Source organism: Podarcis vaucheri, assembly GCF_965113315.1.
Source record: "Podarcis vaucheri genome assembly, chromosome: 1".
Lineage (NCBI taxonomy): Eukaryota > Metazoa > Chordata > Lepidosauria > Squamata > Lacertidae > Podarcis > Podarcis vaucheri.
This window is the reverse complement of record NC_138759.1, coordinates 88,679,913-88,696,550: the sequence shown is the minus strand read 5'-3', so window position 1 is coordinate 88,696,550 and position 16,638 is coordinate 88,679,913. Positions and strand designations below refer to the sequence as shown.

The window sequence follows — 16,638 nt, the reverse complement described above, 5'->3', positions numbered from 1 at the left end:
CTATGTTGTCCAGCATCCCATTTCCCATGAGAAATGAGAAATCCACAAACAAAACATGAGCATGCAGGAACAAAAAAGCAATGTTTAAGACTACCACAGCAGTAGAAATCAACCTTAAATTTGCAATTCTTAGGAAATGGCAGTACCTACTCAATTTTCTGTTAGAACACATCCATTCCATGGCATAATCTGACATAATCAAAGCTGCAAAGCCTTTCATAAATGTTGTGGGCTACAGAAAAAGAAGAAACACAAACCCCTGGAGTTTACCATAAAATGAGGAAGACTGGGCTTAGCTGAGTTTCCAAAGCAGCGGGCATCTTTCATTCACAGCAACCATATGCATTTAAAAGAACAAGAGGGAGACTCTCTTTTTGTGCATCACACACTCACACTCAAAACACAGCTCTTGGAGTAGCAGCTCAAACTAGGAGGCAAAGGATGGCTCCAGGTCCTGGTGCCAGTTCTGTTGCCCAGAATGAATATTCCTGGTCTCAAACACATCATTTATGGGGAAATAAAGGATGGGCGAGTGTCTGATCTGTGCATATCACAGTGTACACTAGAGTTAGTAAACGCACATGAAATTTAAAAAGTGGACAAGTATGCCATGACCTTATTGCTCAAAATTTTCACAACTCTCAGTGTTCTGCAGCCTCAGCACCTAACTTGCCTTTAAGCAAAAGTGAACACACACATCATGAGCAATCTTCATAGAAAGTACTGCAGGGGTGGAAAGTACGTGAACCTGAAGTTTAGTAAAGCTGCCCAGAAAGTCTTGCGGCACAGTACCACGATGTCAAAAATCAATTAAGTGCAGCTATAAACTCACTTTGTCATAAGGGTTTCCAAGACAGCAACCTGCTAAGTGCTCCTGGCCTGTCATAAAGAGGCTTTATCAAATGCTCTCATCATTTGCAAGCTGGAACAAACTGATTACTTCCAAGTAAGATTGACATGTGTCCCTGCACTCCCTAGAAGGAAGGAAGAAAATGCCAAGCCTTTCCCACTACAGCCACTGGCAAGAAGTATATACAAGACCTTCCATGCTAATTCTGAAATTCCTGCAAGCAGAAAGCAGCTCTTGCAAATTAGCACTGTCTGATTAAAATGAACATCATTCCACAGTAACACAAATGTTTGGGGTAAAAAATGGTAAAGGTAAAGAACTCCTGGATGGTTAAGTCCAGATGGATATGAAAGGAGTAACTTCATTTTTAAATGCATCAGGCAGAAGGCTGGTAGCACAAAAATATACTTTGTGCATCACAAAGTTCTGTCCTGAGGTTCTTGAATCCAACTTTCAGCAGGGAAGACCATTTCCCAATAGTGCAGACTTATTAGAAAACATGGGACCTTATGAGCAACTATTCTCATCCCAAGACCCTTCTTCAGAAGCCAGGCTCAATCCTCCCTCCCAACTTCTATCAAGTATTGCTTCTCCCAGCACTCAACCTTCACCTTGACTGCCCTATTGGACAAAGCAAAGAATTCAACACCATCAAAATTGCAAAGAAAGCTGGAGATCCCTTTTATACAGTCACATATTTTACATCCCATGTACAGATATGACTATAAAGCATACACAATGGCGTACGCCTGACCTAGAGAGGCCAGTGTTTGCCCTAGCGGGCTTGAAACAGCTTGGACGGGCACATCGGGTGCTTCCAGGCTGAGGGCTTCCACCCACTTCCAGTTCATGGAAACCACAGCAAAGTGTCGTCTCAATGTGCAAAGTCCATTTCCCCCCAGGTTTGACTTAGCCATGCGGTGACACCTGGGCCTCAATCACCTCTGGGTGCTTGGAGGGGGGAATCTCCAGCTGAGCATCATGCAGGTGGACAGGAAGTGTACTAGGGTCCTTGCCCACCCCTTTGCTGAGATCCCCCTCCGTCCCGCCCTGCTCAGGGTGGTGCCTCTGCAGATGCTTGATCACTTGGAACTTCTGCTTGGCTTTGTAGCTGCAGTAGCGGCAGAAGAAAGGGTGCTCGTTGGTGTGCGTGAGATAGTGATGCCGCAAGCCGGCTGCCCACCGGAAACCCCGGTAGCAGACGTTGCAGACGTACGGCTTTTCCTCGCTGTGCTTCTTCAGGTGTGTCTTGAGGAGGAAGCGAGTCTTAAAGGCCTTCCCGCACTGCTCGCAGATGAAAGAGCGGGCCTCGCGGTGGCGCGTCTCCTTGTGGATGCGCAGGGCATCGGCACGGTTGGTGCAGTACTCGCACTCGTCACACTGATATGGCTTGATCCCTGTGTAGAAAGCACAGAGCAACACACTGGAAGCAGGTGGGAGATGCCAGACCATCAAAACCAAGCCACAGCCCACGTGTCCTCAACAGTGCTCAACATTGCCGCTCATCCATGTTCTGCAGGATGGTGCATGCCCTGGCGAAAGGAGTGTCCCCAAATCTCCACCCGTTACTGCAGCCTCATATGTTGGCCTTGGAACTATGGCTACAAAAATACCCCAAATTCTAATGAAAACTCCTTCAGCAGCCCAAATGCTACCAGGCAGAAACGCTCTCAAATGGAAATAAGCGGTTGTATCAGACTCAGAGCAGACCTATTAAATCAATGGTCATGGCTAACTTAAGCCTGTTGATTTCAATGGGTATACTCTAAGCACGGCCCAAGTTTCATCAGTGTGGCATTCAGTGCATTATTAACCAGTAGGATTGGAGATGGAACAATGAAAGCAAGAGTGCCATTCAGCCTGCAAGGGTCCAACAATCGCTCCCAGGGACAGGCATGAAACTGGTATGGGCTAAACTTGTTAGCATGTAAGGAATGCCTGCGTTGAGATACGTATTTAAAAAATTGATGTGTACCAACACTTCCAAAAGCTACAGTCAGTTCTTTACTCTGATGTCCCCACCCAAAATAGATGCATTGGTGGACCAGCACCATCTCACAAGGAACAATAATCTGTTTAGTTCTTAACAGAACAGACCGCTGCCACATTTCTTCAAGAATCTACAGATCACCGTGCCTACTCCCTTAAGTCCAATTGTGATGAAAGAAATCTCTATCAAATCTGGACCATGCCAACTGTTTGCCTCTGCATACAGCTTTTGGAAGGCTACAAGAGGTTCTGTTCTTCACATCATGTGAACAAAACACATGGCCCTGCAAGGCTTTATCCCCCCAAGAGGAACAGAGGCTGCCCTTTCTAGCTCCTGAGTGCCCAGATCTCCATATTCCAGTCAAGCACTTGCCTGTATGCTTTGTCATGTGGTACTTCAGTTGATTCACCCACTTGCACTTGTAGCCGCATTCCGGGCAAAGGTACTTCCTCTCCTCCTTGTGTATGCGCATGTGATACTGGGCAGAGAGAGGGAGACAAATGGGGGGGGGTCACACATGTGGGACACCAACCTCACAAGTGGTTTAATCCAGTTACTTGACTGGAACATTATTATGAACCCAGGAAACAAGGAAGACTAAACAGTGAAGCAAATGTATCAACAGGTACCCTGGGCTCCTTTGGGAGGAAGGGCAGGAGATAAATTGTATAAAGAAAAAAATAATTCACCCAGTGGACCAGTGGTCCTAGCAGGCAACCTCTTGCACGAGGACAGAGAGGGAATACTACGGACAGTAAGGCACTGAAAAGTCACAGTAACAAAGGCCAGACTTAACCCACCGCATCTGAGGCACTCCTTAGTTTTGTTTTTTGTTTTTGTTTTTCATTTCCACCTTTCAAAATGCATGCAGGAGAGGGGCAAGACTGGCTGAAGCATAAGAGAGAGTTGTAAGATTTCAAGAGAGGAGGAAGAGATCAGAATCACAGACTGGAAGCAGCCAGTCTAGCTGGGCTGAAAAACCCCCAGATAGCAACAGATGTTTCATATGGTCTGTCACTGAAATGTCATCGTATTAGACAATTACTGGATAGGTTTTGCCTCCACTGGTGGCAATTAAATCTTATAACAGGAAGTTAAAACCAGAACAAATGGAGCTAAAGTTAAGTCCCTCCAAAAGGGAAAACAGATAGGTACATATTGGGCAGGGAGTGGACAAATCAGGCAAGGCAATCATTATTAACCATCATCCCGAGCATGGATGGCTCTCACCTTGAGGCGTGAAGGATCAGCGCAGGCGTACTGGCACAGGTGGCACTTGTAAGGCTTCTCCCCGGTGTGGATGCGGATGTGCCACGTGATCTTCTGCTTGTTCTTGGTGGCGTACTCGCAGTCGGAGCACTTGTAGATGCGGGTGCCACCGTGGCCCTTCACGTGGTGGTCCAGGACCAGCTGGTGGCAGCAACTGAAGTCGCAGAAGGAGCACCTGAGCAACCTCTCGCTGGCCGCAGGGGGCTCATGGGCCTCCAAGTAGTGGCTCACCAGCTGCTGCCGCTCCTTGGCCGCGTAGCTGCAGATGTCGCAGCGGTGGCTGAAGTGCAGCTTCTTGTGCTCCTCCAGCTCCTCGCGGGTGGCCAGCGTGGCCTTGCAGGTGGCGCACTCCAGGTGCGGGTGCTGCTTCTGGACGTGGCACTTGAGGGTGGCCTCGCTGTGGCAGACGAAGGCGCAGCGAGGGCAGGCGTAGGAGACCTTCTCCTCGTGCTGGCGCAGGGCATGCTGCTTGAGGGCCGTCTCAGAGCTGAAGCGGGCTTGGCAGTGGGCGCAGGCAAAGTTCAGCTCCCCCTGGTGGCAGCTGTTGACGTGGCGGGTGATGTCGTTCTGGATGTAGCCGCTGTAGTCGCAGAGCGGGCAGAAGTGGGTGGGCTTCTTCTCGTGGACCCGCAGGCGGTGGATACGCAGCTTGGAGTTGGTGCCGAAAGTCTGGCCACAGGTGGGGCAGGCGATGCGGCCCACGCCCGTGTGCAAGGACTGGTGGGCATCCAGCCGGTAGCGCCGGGTGGTGCTGAACTCACAGTAAGGGCACTTGTGGGGCTTCTCCCCCTCGTGCTTGATGCGCACGTGCTGGCGCAGGCAGCGCACCTGCTTGCAGGTGAAGTCGCACTGGCGGCAGGCCAGCTGCGGCCGACTGCTGTAGTACTTGCGGTGGAGTTTGCGGTGCAGTCGGAGCGCTGCCGCAGCCTTGGAAGTGAAAGGGCACAGCGTGCAGCGGAACTCGCCCAGCTTCAGGCAGCCCCGCTTCTTGTGGGTCTTCAGGGCACGCTCCTGGTGGCACGTGAAGGGGCAGGAGGGGCAGGAGAAGTGCCGCTTCTTGTGTGTGGCCACAGGGCGGGGACAGCTTGCTCCCACTGGCTCATTGGCCCGACCCATATCTTTACAGATGATTTGTCCATTTGCTTGCTGATCTCCACCCTCTGAGTCCGCCGTGCGCTTGGTCCTTTCCAGCAGCTGGGTGGGATGAGCTTCAACGTGCCCCTCCAACTGGTGGATCTTAACGGCCCTCTTGGAACGGAACGGCTTAGAGCACAACGGGCAGCAGAACTGCTCTGAGCCACGGCAGCCGTCCTCTACGTGGGAGCGGATGGTGGACACCCGTGAACAGGCAAAAGAGCAGGCTTTGCAGTGGAACTTGCTCTGCTCCACATAGTATTTCTCCAAGGGATTGCTAGCTGTGTCAGCGGTAGCTTCTGGCAACTGTTCTTCTACCATGGTTTCAGGGACATCCTGAGATGGCTTCTCTTGCAAACTGATGGCCAAGGACTGTGTGTTGGGAAGGACAGCGGCTGTAGACTCAGCATCCACAGGCCTCAGTTCTGCATCCCAGGAAGCCTTTTGAAGCTTGCTCACCTCCTCGTCCGGGGCTCCTGTCCCATTCTTCTTAGCCTCCGCTATTTCCAGGCTCTTGTCATTGGGCTGTACTGCAGCAGGCTGGTCTAAGCAGGCTGCTTTCCCGCCAGTCTTCTTCACGAGGGCCGGACATTTCTTAAGGAGGTGGGTATTCAGGCCTCTCTGCTGCTTGAAAATGGCCCCACACTCCTGGCACACCAAGGGGCATTTCCTACCCTGACAGCCAGCTTTGCAGTGCACCAGCATTGACTTCTCCTTCCTGGTGATGTAAGAGCATTTCTCGCACTTGAAGACGCGGCTCTCGGACTGAACCACCAACATCTGCACCCTGCCTTCCAGGACAAGGGTTTCCGCTTGCTCCTTGTCCTGCCGCCTTAGAGCTTTCAGCACAGATTCTGAATCGGAGCCTTCTTCAGAGGGAGGAAGCATATCTTCTGGGGCAAGGAGAGTCTCGTGGCCAGTAACAGGTCGAAGAGAATCTTGCTTTGACCCCTTTGGCCAAGCTTCCTGTATACTGGGTTCTTTGCACCCCAAACCCTGCTCAGGGCTGGGTGGTGCCTGCTGAAGTTCAGAGTCCCGCCCATCACCCTTACTGTCCCCCAGATCCTGCTGAGCATCTTTTTTGTTCTCTTCAACAGTCCTTGACCCAGCACCTTTCTCCAGCTCCATCTCTCTATCCTCATGGACCTCTGCCTCCTCCTCAAAGTCAGGGATGTCGTCGAGAGCAGATTCGCTGTCCTCCAGGAGGAGGGAGTCCTTGGAGCCTAATGCTTCATAGGCCGATTCCACCTCCTTACAATTCTGGGCCGTCCCACTGTCTGGCATTGCTGCGGGCATCTCCTCAACCAGCTGCTCTGGGTCAGAGCTGCACAGGGTCTCCAGATGCAGTGTGCAAGTCGGAAGGGGCTTCCCAATACTGCCTGATTCCTCTGAGCCCTTCGGAAAGGCTTTGGTTGAGAGTTCCTCTGAAGGGGCTGCATCTGTCTTACTATGGTCTTGCTCTCCCACCACTTCCTCTCTCCCGGTCTCAGCATTGCCTTCACTCCCAAAGAGAGACATGATGAAAGTCTCCTGGGGGCCATCCTCCTCCTGGACCTCTGAAACAAGGGCCTTGGTTTTGTCATGCCTCCTGGGGAGGGAGGGACTGGGCTCCGCATGGAGGGTCATGGCCAGGTTGTAACTGAGCAGCACCTCCGTCGAGGTGACCTCCAACTCCTTGCTGGCATAGTTCTCCTGCCAGCCCTTGTCACCGGGCACATAGCCGTGGACCTTGCGCTTGTGGAAGAAAAGGCTGGTATTGCTGAAGGTGCGGTAAGGGCACAGGGCGCAACGGAACTCCCTCTGCTTGGTGTGCTTGCAGTTCTCGTGGTTGAGCAGGGCTTGCTTGTATTTGGTCTGGTAGCTGCAGTACTGACACTGGAAGACGGGAGACTGGTAGTTCTGGGAGTGTTTCGCCTGCATGTGCTTCTGTAGCTCATACTTGCGCTTGCAAGCAAAGCCACACACCTCGCAGATCAAGGACTTGCCCTGGTGGCGCAGCTTGTGGCTGCTCAGCTGGTCGGCCCGGTGGCAGCGGTAGGAACACTGGTTACACTGATACCTGGTTGCACACAAAACAAGAGTGGGTCAAGGCCGTGGAAGGAGAAAGGCCTCAGCTCTGCATACAGATTACTTCCTGATACAGGACACACGCCAGGGGAATGGGAAGGGGGTCTCTCAGTACCTCAGATCTCCCGTGTGCTTCCGCATGTGAACGTTCAGGTAGTGCTTCCACTTTGTCACATAGCCACACTCAGTGCACATGTAGTTCTTGTCGTCAGAGTGGGTCAGCATATGCTTGGAAAGGTAGCTCACGTCTCGGCAAGTGAAGTCACACAGCTGGCATTTGTGAGGCTTCTCTCCTAAAGTCACAGAGCAAACTGGAAGCTGTGGATTGACAGTCCTGCCCGCAGTGCCCCTTGAGGGCAGCAGATTTTCAATTTAAAACGAGGCCCTACTTTGCCCCGCCCCACAAAAAACCCCCCGCAAAATAAACAGTAGCACTTCCTTCCCACAGCATACAGTGGTACCTCGGGTTAAGTACTTAATTCGTTCCAGAGGTCCATTCTTAACCTGAAACTGTTCTTAACCTGAAGCACCACTTTAGCTAATGGGGCCTCCCGCTGCCGCTGTGCTGCCGGAGCACAATTTCTGTTCTCATCCTGAAGCAAAGTTCTTAACCCGAGGTAGTATTTCTGGGTTAGTGGAGTCTGTAACCTGAAGCGTATGTAACCTGAAGCGTATGTAACCCGAGGTACCACTGTATTGCTATACTGTCACTGTGTATGGATGCCGCCCAAGTTTCAACCATGTGTGGCACTGCCCTCAAGTTAGCGTTAACAAGCAACAAGCATGCCTTCCCACAGTGCAAGTGTAGAGGTGAGTGGCAATGATCCCATCAGCTAAGCAGCAATCCCTGCTTCTTTCTCACTCCAAAGAGGGGAGAAAGGCTAGGGCTGCTTGGCCGCTGCATCACCATGACGAGTGCCTTTGCCATGCAGGGCCACAAACTAGAAAGTCCTTCTCCACATTCCTGCCCTTTGCTTGCCAGACCTTCCTGCTCTGGAGGGGCTTGCTGGGAGGTTGGGGTGGGCAGGTAAATGCGACAGTGCCCTAAGCACCTTCACCTAGCTGTATCCAAGGCTGCTAGCTGGGAAAAGGAAAGGCTGATGGGAAATTGCAACTAAAATGGGGAATGGGCTGCCAAAAATTGCAAACCCCAAAAGTCTAGTCAGGGAATCTAACTTTATACTGAAGACTGTTGAACTCTACAACCAGAACTGAAATTCTGTTGGCAAACTAAAGTTCGGAAATCTGGCAAATCTGCCTAAATTTTACTAAAGAATCTCAATCCCTTTCCAGTACAGAATCTAGGTCTTTCAACAAGAGGTGTGGGGGCAGAACCTGCATGAAGGGGGCCCCAGAAGGCCAGGATTTTGTACAAGAAAAACAAGTCTAACCTGTGGGTGCTCAATCTATATCTAAAGTCTCCCTTCATCACAATGATCAAAGTAGAGGTCTGGAAGGAGCTTCCTTTCAAGTTTAGAAGGTATGAATTTCATTATTTCACACCTTTCCTCTAAGGAGCACGAGGTGGCACCTGTAGTTCCCACCTCAGCTCCCACCTCTCCCGACAAAAACCCTGTGAGGCAAGTTAAGTCTGAGAATATGTGACTGACCCAAGAAAAACCCAGTGAAAGCTTCCGAGAGTAGGAATATTAACCTAGGTCTCCCTAGTCCTGCAGTATACAAATAAGGCAACTGACCTCATAGTGGAAAAGGGTCGAACTAAAGAAGTAGGAGCAGGTAGGAAAATTAGGACTACAGACCTGCCGTTCAGAGCACTATGAGACAACAGGAGACAAAGGGGACAAGCAAACAAGCAGACACGTTCCAGAGCTTCCCTAGGAGTCCCCATGCAGGGAAGCAAACTTGCCTGTGTGGAGCAGCATGTGGCGGATGAGGACCCTCTTGTGCGCCGTGGCAAAGTTGCACTCGGTGCACTTGTGGATCTTCTCACTGGCATGCATCTTGCCCACGTGGTCGTGGAATTCCACAGAGTTGAATGTGGCAAAGGGGCAGAAGCTGCACTGGAGCTGCTCGCTCCCCGGGTGGCCTTGCTTCTTATGCTTGCGGAAGACGTGCTTGTTGGAGCAGATGAAGTCGCACTGCTGGCAGTGGAAGGCGTAGTGCGTCTTGCGATGCGCTTCCATGACCTCCGCGGTGGGGAAGAGAAGGGAGCAGGCATAGTACTTGCACTCTACTGCTTTGATGTAGTGTGCCTCCCTGACGTGCCGCAGGAAGTCCTTGCGGTCCTCGGTGCTGTAGCTGCAGTCGGCCTGGAAGCAGCTCAGCTGCTTGGGCTCTGCCTTGTGGGTCTTCAGGTGCTCCTTGAGGGCATGGCTGAGCTTGAACGTCTCCTTGCACACAGGACAGGAGTAGACGTCCGAGTAGAAGTTGGAGATGTCCTCGTGCATGCTGGCCATGTGCCTGTTGAGGGCATTCTTCTCTACAGAGCTGTAGTGGCAGAGTGGGCAGCGGTGGGCCTTCTCCCCATTCTCACGCATCATGTGGATCTTCAGCTTGCTCTTGCTGGTGAAGAACTTCTGGCAGTTTGGGCACTGCAGCCTGGGGTCAGGGAAGTGGAGGTGAAGGTGTTCCACCAGGTGAGTCCGCTTCTTGAAGCAACGCTTGCACTCGGGACACATGTGGGTCTTGAACAGGTATTTGGAGTCCTCAACCGCACCTTCTGCAATGAGAGGAGCATGTCTTAAGTGCAGAGGAATGAATAAAAGGGCCTTTGGTCATGCTCCAGAAGTCTATTTTGCCTGCCTCTCATCTCTAGCAATAACCGTTGCTCCAAACTGCAATCTCTTCCCATGTTCTCTCTACCCTACAATAAAAAATTACTGCAATGGCCTATAACAGTAGAGGGTTTTTTTATACAGATATAAAATTTATCTAAAAACCCCACCCTATGCTTAAGAGCTTCTAGTAGCTCAGGAGATTTAGGGATAATTGGGAATCAGTTAGCACCCACTGGAGAATAGCCATTGCATTCAATGCTCCACCCCACTCCAAAGAAAAGAAAGCATCACAAATAGATTTCCAAGCAGAAGTGGGAACTAATGTGTGAAGTAGTTTGCCTCTGAACTCGGGAAAGAAAACAACCAGTTCAGGCAGGGAGACCCTCTTCAAATATAGGGCATGCTGTAATATGCCTGTGCATTTGCTGTCTGTCAAAGCTTTTCTAAGAAATGCCAGAAACTGTACTGCTCGCAAATGAATGCAAGTCTCTACCTTTGATCAGCTGAGCCTTTGTTCTTTTAGAAGATGCTTTCTTCTCAAAGCTCTCCTTCTCCACCACCACCTCCTCCTCCTCCTCCTCCTCCTCCTCCTGAAATTCATCCCCTGTGTCTTCCTTGGGTCCTGAGTCCTCAGGAGGCACATGACTGCTACCAACATGTGCCCCCAGGCCAGGCTCCATTTCAGTCACATCCCAACCACTCTGAACTTCCAAGCAATTCTCAGCCTTGCTCAGTGGTTCTTCCCTTCCTTGGAAAGAAAATGAAATATAAACCAGGGACTCCATTTTTTTATAGAGAAAAGGCTTGAGGTGAGCAAATGATAACATGCAAATAAATGCATATTGAGAACCAGGCAAAGGGAAGTAGAACAGGAACTAGAAAAGAGGGTTAAAAGACACACAAAAAGTGGAAATAAGACCTTCATGGTTTGACAGAGAGGAGGATTAAACTTTGGGCATTTTCAAAGGGAGAGCTGCTCTCGGCTACTGCACTTCCCCAACTTTCCCACCATTTCAAATCCTTTTCCCAGCTATGGTTCACCATTCAGAATCTACCACCATCTTTTCATGCTATAATTTTCCACATCCACAAATAATATCATTCCACAAAGCCGGCTGACTAATGGAGCTTCACCCCTTTACCTCCGCCTATGGCATTGTCTCTAAGTGAAGTGGAAGTTGTCACAAAAGTGAGTTAAGAGACCCCTAGGATCCAGTGGGGGTTTTAAGAAGTAGGTGGCTGGCATCACTACAAAGAACCCCCCCTTCTGCCCACCCTAGTCTCTTCCTCAGCCCCAAGTACCTGATGTTAGAAGCAGATGATGGGCGAGCCGCTTCCCCACTATGGCAGTGAAGCTGTGCTCAGTGCTCTCAGCGACTGCTCCTGTCTCCAGCGCTGCCTCCACATCCTGCTGTGTGGCCTCCTGCAGATGGCTGTGTCGGTGCTGCCCAAACTGCTTGGTGTTGCCGCTGATGAAGTCACAGAGCCTACAGTGAAACGGGAAGTGGCTTCTGCGGTGAAGGTCCATGTCCTCTCGGCTTCGGAACAAGAGCGAGCAGCCACGGTAGGTGCAGGTGACTGGGCACACCTGGTGGACGTGCCGCAGGTGCCCCCGGAGTTGCTTGCGATCCTCCGAGTTGAAATGACAGCCTTCCTCAAAGCAGACTTGGGGACCCGTAGGTTTTTGGTGGTCCCTGAAATGCTCCTTCAGCTCAGTGGGCAAGGCAAACTCCACCTGGCAAACAGGGCACAAGAGGGGATCGGTACAGAATTCAGGGTCCTGCCTGCTTCTATCCAGCAAGCCCTGCGCTTGTGCCTCATGGACTGCCGACTGCTCTCCAGAGACAGCCAGGCTCTGGCTTGTAAGGCCCAGTGGTAGCTCTTGGAGTTGAGGGATGCTTGCAAGTTGTCCTCTGGTAAGCTCAATGCACTGATGCTGGGAAAGCAGGCCGGGGTCAGAGAAGCTCTGCCCACACCGTTCGCAGAAATAGAGCTCCACAACTTTGACCAAGACCTCTGTGAGGAGATATTTAAAAAACAGCTGAGAATAAGGTAGAAAAAAATCCACACACACCTACCTCATGCTTCAGTTCAAATCTCATCCAAGGCAAAAATTACTAAAAATTGTGTCAGCTTACAAGCAAGGATTCTCCAAAGCTCTGTCACAGCCATCAGCATATAGGTGGAGAGTCATCTATAAGAACTGTTATCAGAACACAGGATTCAATTCAAATGGGTTGGAGCGGGGGGGGGGGGGACGACTCTCCATGAATCAGGTGTTTAGAACCACACCCAAACATTTTCACAGGAAAAGATCACCAGTTTTGATTTGAATGGTAGGACAAGTGCTTAATTTTCAAACGTGTCCCTGTCTCAGTGTGTACCACGTATATGAATCTTGCCTCTTAAATTCCTTTAAAAGATCAAAAGACATCTGAAGGATCTTTAAAAGACATCTGAAGGCAGCCCTGTTTAGGGAAGTGTCAGGGAACTGACATCGGAGCTAGAGGCGGAGGGAAGGCTCTCAAATGATGCTGGAGAAGGGCCCAGCAGGGAGAGAGGCAGCTCCGCAGATGGGGAAGCAAATCAGCGCAACACCAGGGATATAGAGGGGCTGATGGGGGAATCGGCGAGAGGGCTCCAGGACTCTTCACCGGACACCAGCGGGGAGAGCACGGGTCCTCCGCTACCCACGCCCACCCTGCGCAGAAGACTTCCGCACAGAGAGAGTAGGAGGAGACTGGGTGTCAAACAACTTTTATGTTGGAAAAGATTTAAGAAACGTCCACTGACGGATTCTGCTAGCGACTGAGGCAGACACGAAGTGAAGGGCTGCCCAGACTGAAAGGTTTAGCAAGGCAACAAAGCCTGGAGAGGCGGCAACTTACACACGAGCAACCCATATACATTACAGGAAGTTTTTAATATTTAATGCTGTACGGTTTTTAACACTTGATTGGGAGCCGCCCAGAGTGGCTGAGGAAACTCAGCCAGATGGGCGGGATATAAATAATAAATTATTATTATTATTATTATTATTATTATTATTATTATTATTATTATTATTACTATGCCAATCACCCCCTTGTAAGCTTCCAACTCCTCAACACCTAAGCCCCCTTCCCACATGCCACCACCTAAACATCCCTGTAAGTGGTGTCTTCTCCTTCATTAAACGTCCCACCCTACTTTGCTGTAAATATGGTACCCTGCAAATCCTATGCTCTTGACGTGCTCCAAGGCACCGCACTGCACTCTCCCATCTCCTATACCCCTCATGCTCCTCAGCACTTGTGCTGTTAAAATACAGAATACAGCATCAGGTGCAGAAAAGCCAGGCTACTCTTTCACAGGTCTCTTGGCCTTTTGTACCAGACCTAAGATCCTAAGGCTTCTTTCTGCTGCTCCTTTACAATACAAATGCTACATGACAGAAACCACTCACAGTAAAAGATGACAGTGACAAAGTGGTTCATTCTTACATGGTTACGAAGACCTATCAGGGCACAACATACCTGTAGTGCTGCCAGGATTGCTGAGGGACATGCTGCTAGTCACGGCTTCTACAAATATTTCAACACCAGCAGTTTCTGTTCCTACCACAGAAGCCTCTGTTAAAAGCAAGCTTTGTCCCACCACTAAGTTCTCACTGGAGATGCCATGGCTGTTCTCATTTCCTGCATCTGTTGAGCCGGGTAGCAAGAGCTCCTGGCATAGTGCGTTCATCTTGTCTCCTCCCACAGGTTCCGTTGTAACTGCTCCTGTGCTCATTGTCATTCACTCCTCAGTGTAGCCTTGCACCATGACATAAAGTGGGGTACAGCTCCTGTTAAAAACATAGCAAGAAAATGGTACCATTGCTGTCCTGAAGAGAAGCAACCAAGGATTAAGTTTTTCAAATAAATGAGTATGGGGTGGTTTTGTAATGCCCAATAGTAACTGTTAGCTTTGTTAGTATTAGGCAGCTATTAGAGTTGGCAACTATGTCTGCTTAAGTAGAAAGCTCAACAGGACAGTATTTGGTTCAGGATGGGAAAATTCAGGATATTCACAGATTTACTTTCCTGGAGAAGAGAAGCACAGAGGAAAGATGAAAGTTTATGCAGCTATGTCAGTGGTTTTTACAATCAACTCTGGAATAGACTAAAACCCAACCGTATGGAGGGCTTAAGGCAAACTGCTGAAGAATTTAGAGCTGAAAACACTTTAATAGTCTTTATCGCTGCATCTAGGCTGTCAAAACATAATGGGGCTTGCTCTACCATTAGGTAAGACAGCAATTTATTGGGTTATTTGCAGCCCACCCTCACAGCCTGAAGAGGTTTTGCCAGTCTACTTCCACGGGCCAGCACAGTCTACTGTCTTCTATTAGCTCAGTTAAAAGCATCTCCATTACTGCAAAACATTTTACATCCCAGAACCAATATGCAGAATGTTCTGCTTTAGCAACACAGCAGAGCCCAACACTACAATCCTGCAGACTTCTTCCTGTACAAGATTATACATATAAATCCAAGCTGTTCTTTTTCACTCTAGCTGGTAAAGGTATGTTAATTTTTCCTGTGTAGGGCCCAGTACTTTAATCAATAGGAACACTCGCTCCAGAATTCTTTCTTCAAAACTTGGAGTCTAAACACTTTGGTAATAGTTTCACATAGAGCTGAACTCCACCGCATTTATTCCAGATAAACCTGGCTCAGAGATGGGCAGTTGTAACTGGATGAAAAGCTAATTTCCAGGATTAGACACTCACTGGGACATACATTTTGGGGGTTTGAATTTGCTTCCTGTAAGAACAGCACACAGAACTGCCTACTGGCACACAGTAAAACTCACAAATATGTTACCTAATCATTTTGGCATGCATCTGTAGATAATCATGCCCAAGACTGTTTAGAGGAAAGATTCCAGACCAAATTAACATAAGTAACAGCGTGCTAGATATGCAAGTGCCATGTATGCTTGATGATATAGTTATTTCTACGATTAGCAAAACTTCCAGAAAAAATGAAGGGCACTGCCCATTTAGAATTAAAAGTTCTGTCAGCTTCTGCCAAACTTTCGCCCACTATTGTTCCCCCTTTAGAAACATGATATCCCTGAACCTAGAGGCAAAATACAGCCATCACACCTAGAAGCCACTAATAGCCTTATTGTCTGTGAATTTGTCAAGCTCCCTTCTTAAAGTAACACGAGTTATTGGCTACCACTACATATTGTGGCGGTGAGTTCCATACCTTAATTACACACTGTATAAAGAAGTCCTTCCTTCTGTATATCCTGAATCTCCTATCCTTCAGCTCCATTAGATGACCCCAGGTTCCAGTATTAGGAGGGAAGGGGAAAAGCATGGTTCTGTTTGCCTTCTCTACACCATGCATTGTTTTATACACATCTTACCATATCCCCTCTCCTGCATGTTTTTGGATAGCAGTTGGCAAGTGATCCCAACTAGTTGGGGTAAAGCAGCCCTGCAGGAATCTGGCCACCTGACTGGGTGGTGAAGTGGGCTTTAAGACAATGAGGCTGAACTTACACACCCGGTTTCCTCTCCTTCTCCTGGTGGGCTTCTTCTGCAGCCGTTCAGGCTCCCAGTGCCAGGCTTGGGCCATCTTTACTGCTCTCTGAAGTGCAAGGGAAGAGAAAGAGAGAAAAATCACGGATATTTTAAGGGAAAGGATGAACGAGGATGCCTGAGGCAGAATGGCCAGTAACCAACTCCAGGGCTCAGCTTAGCCCTGTGGGGGCCCCTTCCTTTTCAGGCCATGACCTGCCCGCCCCAACCCCATTACAAAGCACACATACAACAGCATTAGGGGGCCAATGAGTCTCTGGGAGCACCTTTTGCCTTCCTTGCACCCCGTGAGACATAGTTGCCAACGTTTCCCTTTTTTTAAGGGAAGTTCCCTTATTCCGAATAGGATTCCTTGCAAGAAAAGGGAAAAGTTGACAGCTATGCCGTGAGAGTCTTGGAGGGCCCACCCAAGTCAACTCACCACTGGGCACCTCCTTCCCTTTCCCTCTTTGGCTTGCTTGCCCACCGCCTTCCTAGGCCAACGAGGAGCCCCACAGCCCCTCCCCAATTAAAACAAAACAAAAGCTCTTCCTTTCACTCACCCCCCCACCGAAGGAAGAGCGTCCCCCCTCCCCCCTTTGTGCCGCCCAGAGCCCGCTCCCACCCCGCAACTCTATGGTAACTGCTGACTGACGTTCCAGGACCAGAGGCGGCACCATAAAGGGAAGCTTTCCAGAGCGACTTCCAGGGATTGCCGTAACCGCTTTAAAGGGGTTAATCTTCACCTCGCAAGTCCAGAACCCAGGCAGGCAGGCAAATGGTTGGGATGGCGCAACCGCGAAGGAAAAAATACAGACACGTAACGCTCCCTCAGGGACCATAGAGTGCCGGAAAACGCGTCCGCTCTGCTGTCACATATAAGCACAGGAAATGCTGACTTCGGTTCAACTTCCGCCTTTTGAAGCTGGAGGTTATCGTAGAGATAGAAAAAGATAAGAGTTGCACACTACCCTTATCGTTACTTCTGATTTAGGATCGAATTCTCGTTCCTACTGCAAGATATACAGAGGATTCA

General features: G+C 49.7%; 1 protein-coding gene across 7 annotated transcripts; it reads right to left on the bottom strand.

The window, feature by feature from the left end:
* Nucleotides 1-1,507: 1,507 nt before the first annotated feature.
* On the bottom strand, nt 1,508-16,558 carry ZNF142 (zinc finger protein 142). 7 transcript variants are annotated; one of them, XM_082222353.1, is made up of 10 exons: nt 16,349-16,558; nt 15,585-15,672; nt 13,564-13,874; nt 11,351-12,064; nt 10,542-10,796; nt 9,178-9,990; nt 7,426-7,603; nt 4,071-7,302; nt 3,213-3,318; nt 1,508-2,247 (listed from the first exon to the last, which is right to left on the bottom strand). In XM_082222353.1, exons 3-10 carry the CDS (start codon nt 13,823-13,825, stop codon nt 1,760-1,762), a joined length of 6,048 nt encoding a protein of 2,015 aa, XP_082078479.1. In that variant the 5' UTR covers nt 13,826-13,874; nt 15,585-15,672; nt 16,349-16,558; the 3' UTR covers nt 1,508-1,759. The 7 variants fall into 7 exon arrangements, with proteins under 7 accessions (XP_082078479.1, XP_082078478.1, XP_082078483.1 ...); XM_082222352.1 differs by having other exon boundaries at nt 15,589-15,672; XM_082222357.1 differs by lacking the exon at nt 16,349-16,558 and adding an exon at nt 16,258-16,315.
* Nucleotides 16,559-16,638: the final 80 nt, after the last annotated feature.

What these genes read in the sequence shown, in the direction of transcription:
- ZNF142 (XM_082222353.1), bottom strand. Translation starts at nt 13,825, where the DNA reads ATGACAATGAGCACAGGAGCAGTTACAACGGAACCTGTGGGAGGAGAC. An exon ending in TCATCTGCTTCTAACATCAG is followed by an intron (nt 10,797 to 11,350) that starts GTACTTGGGGCT and finishes TTTCTTTCCAAG; the next exon opens with GAAGGGAAGAACCACTGAGC. An exon ending in CCACATGCTGCTCCACACAG is followed by an intron (nt 7,604 to 9,177) that starts GCAAGTTTGCTT and finishes CTGTGACTTTAG; the next exon opens with GAGAGAAGCCTCACAAATGC.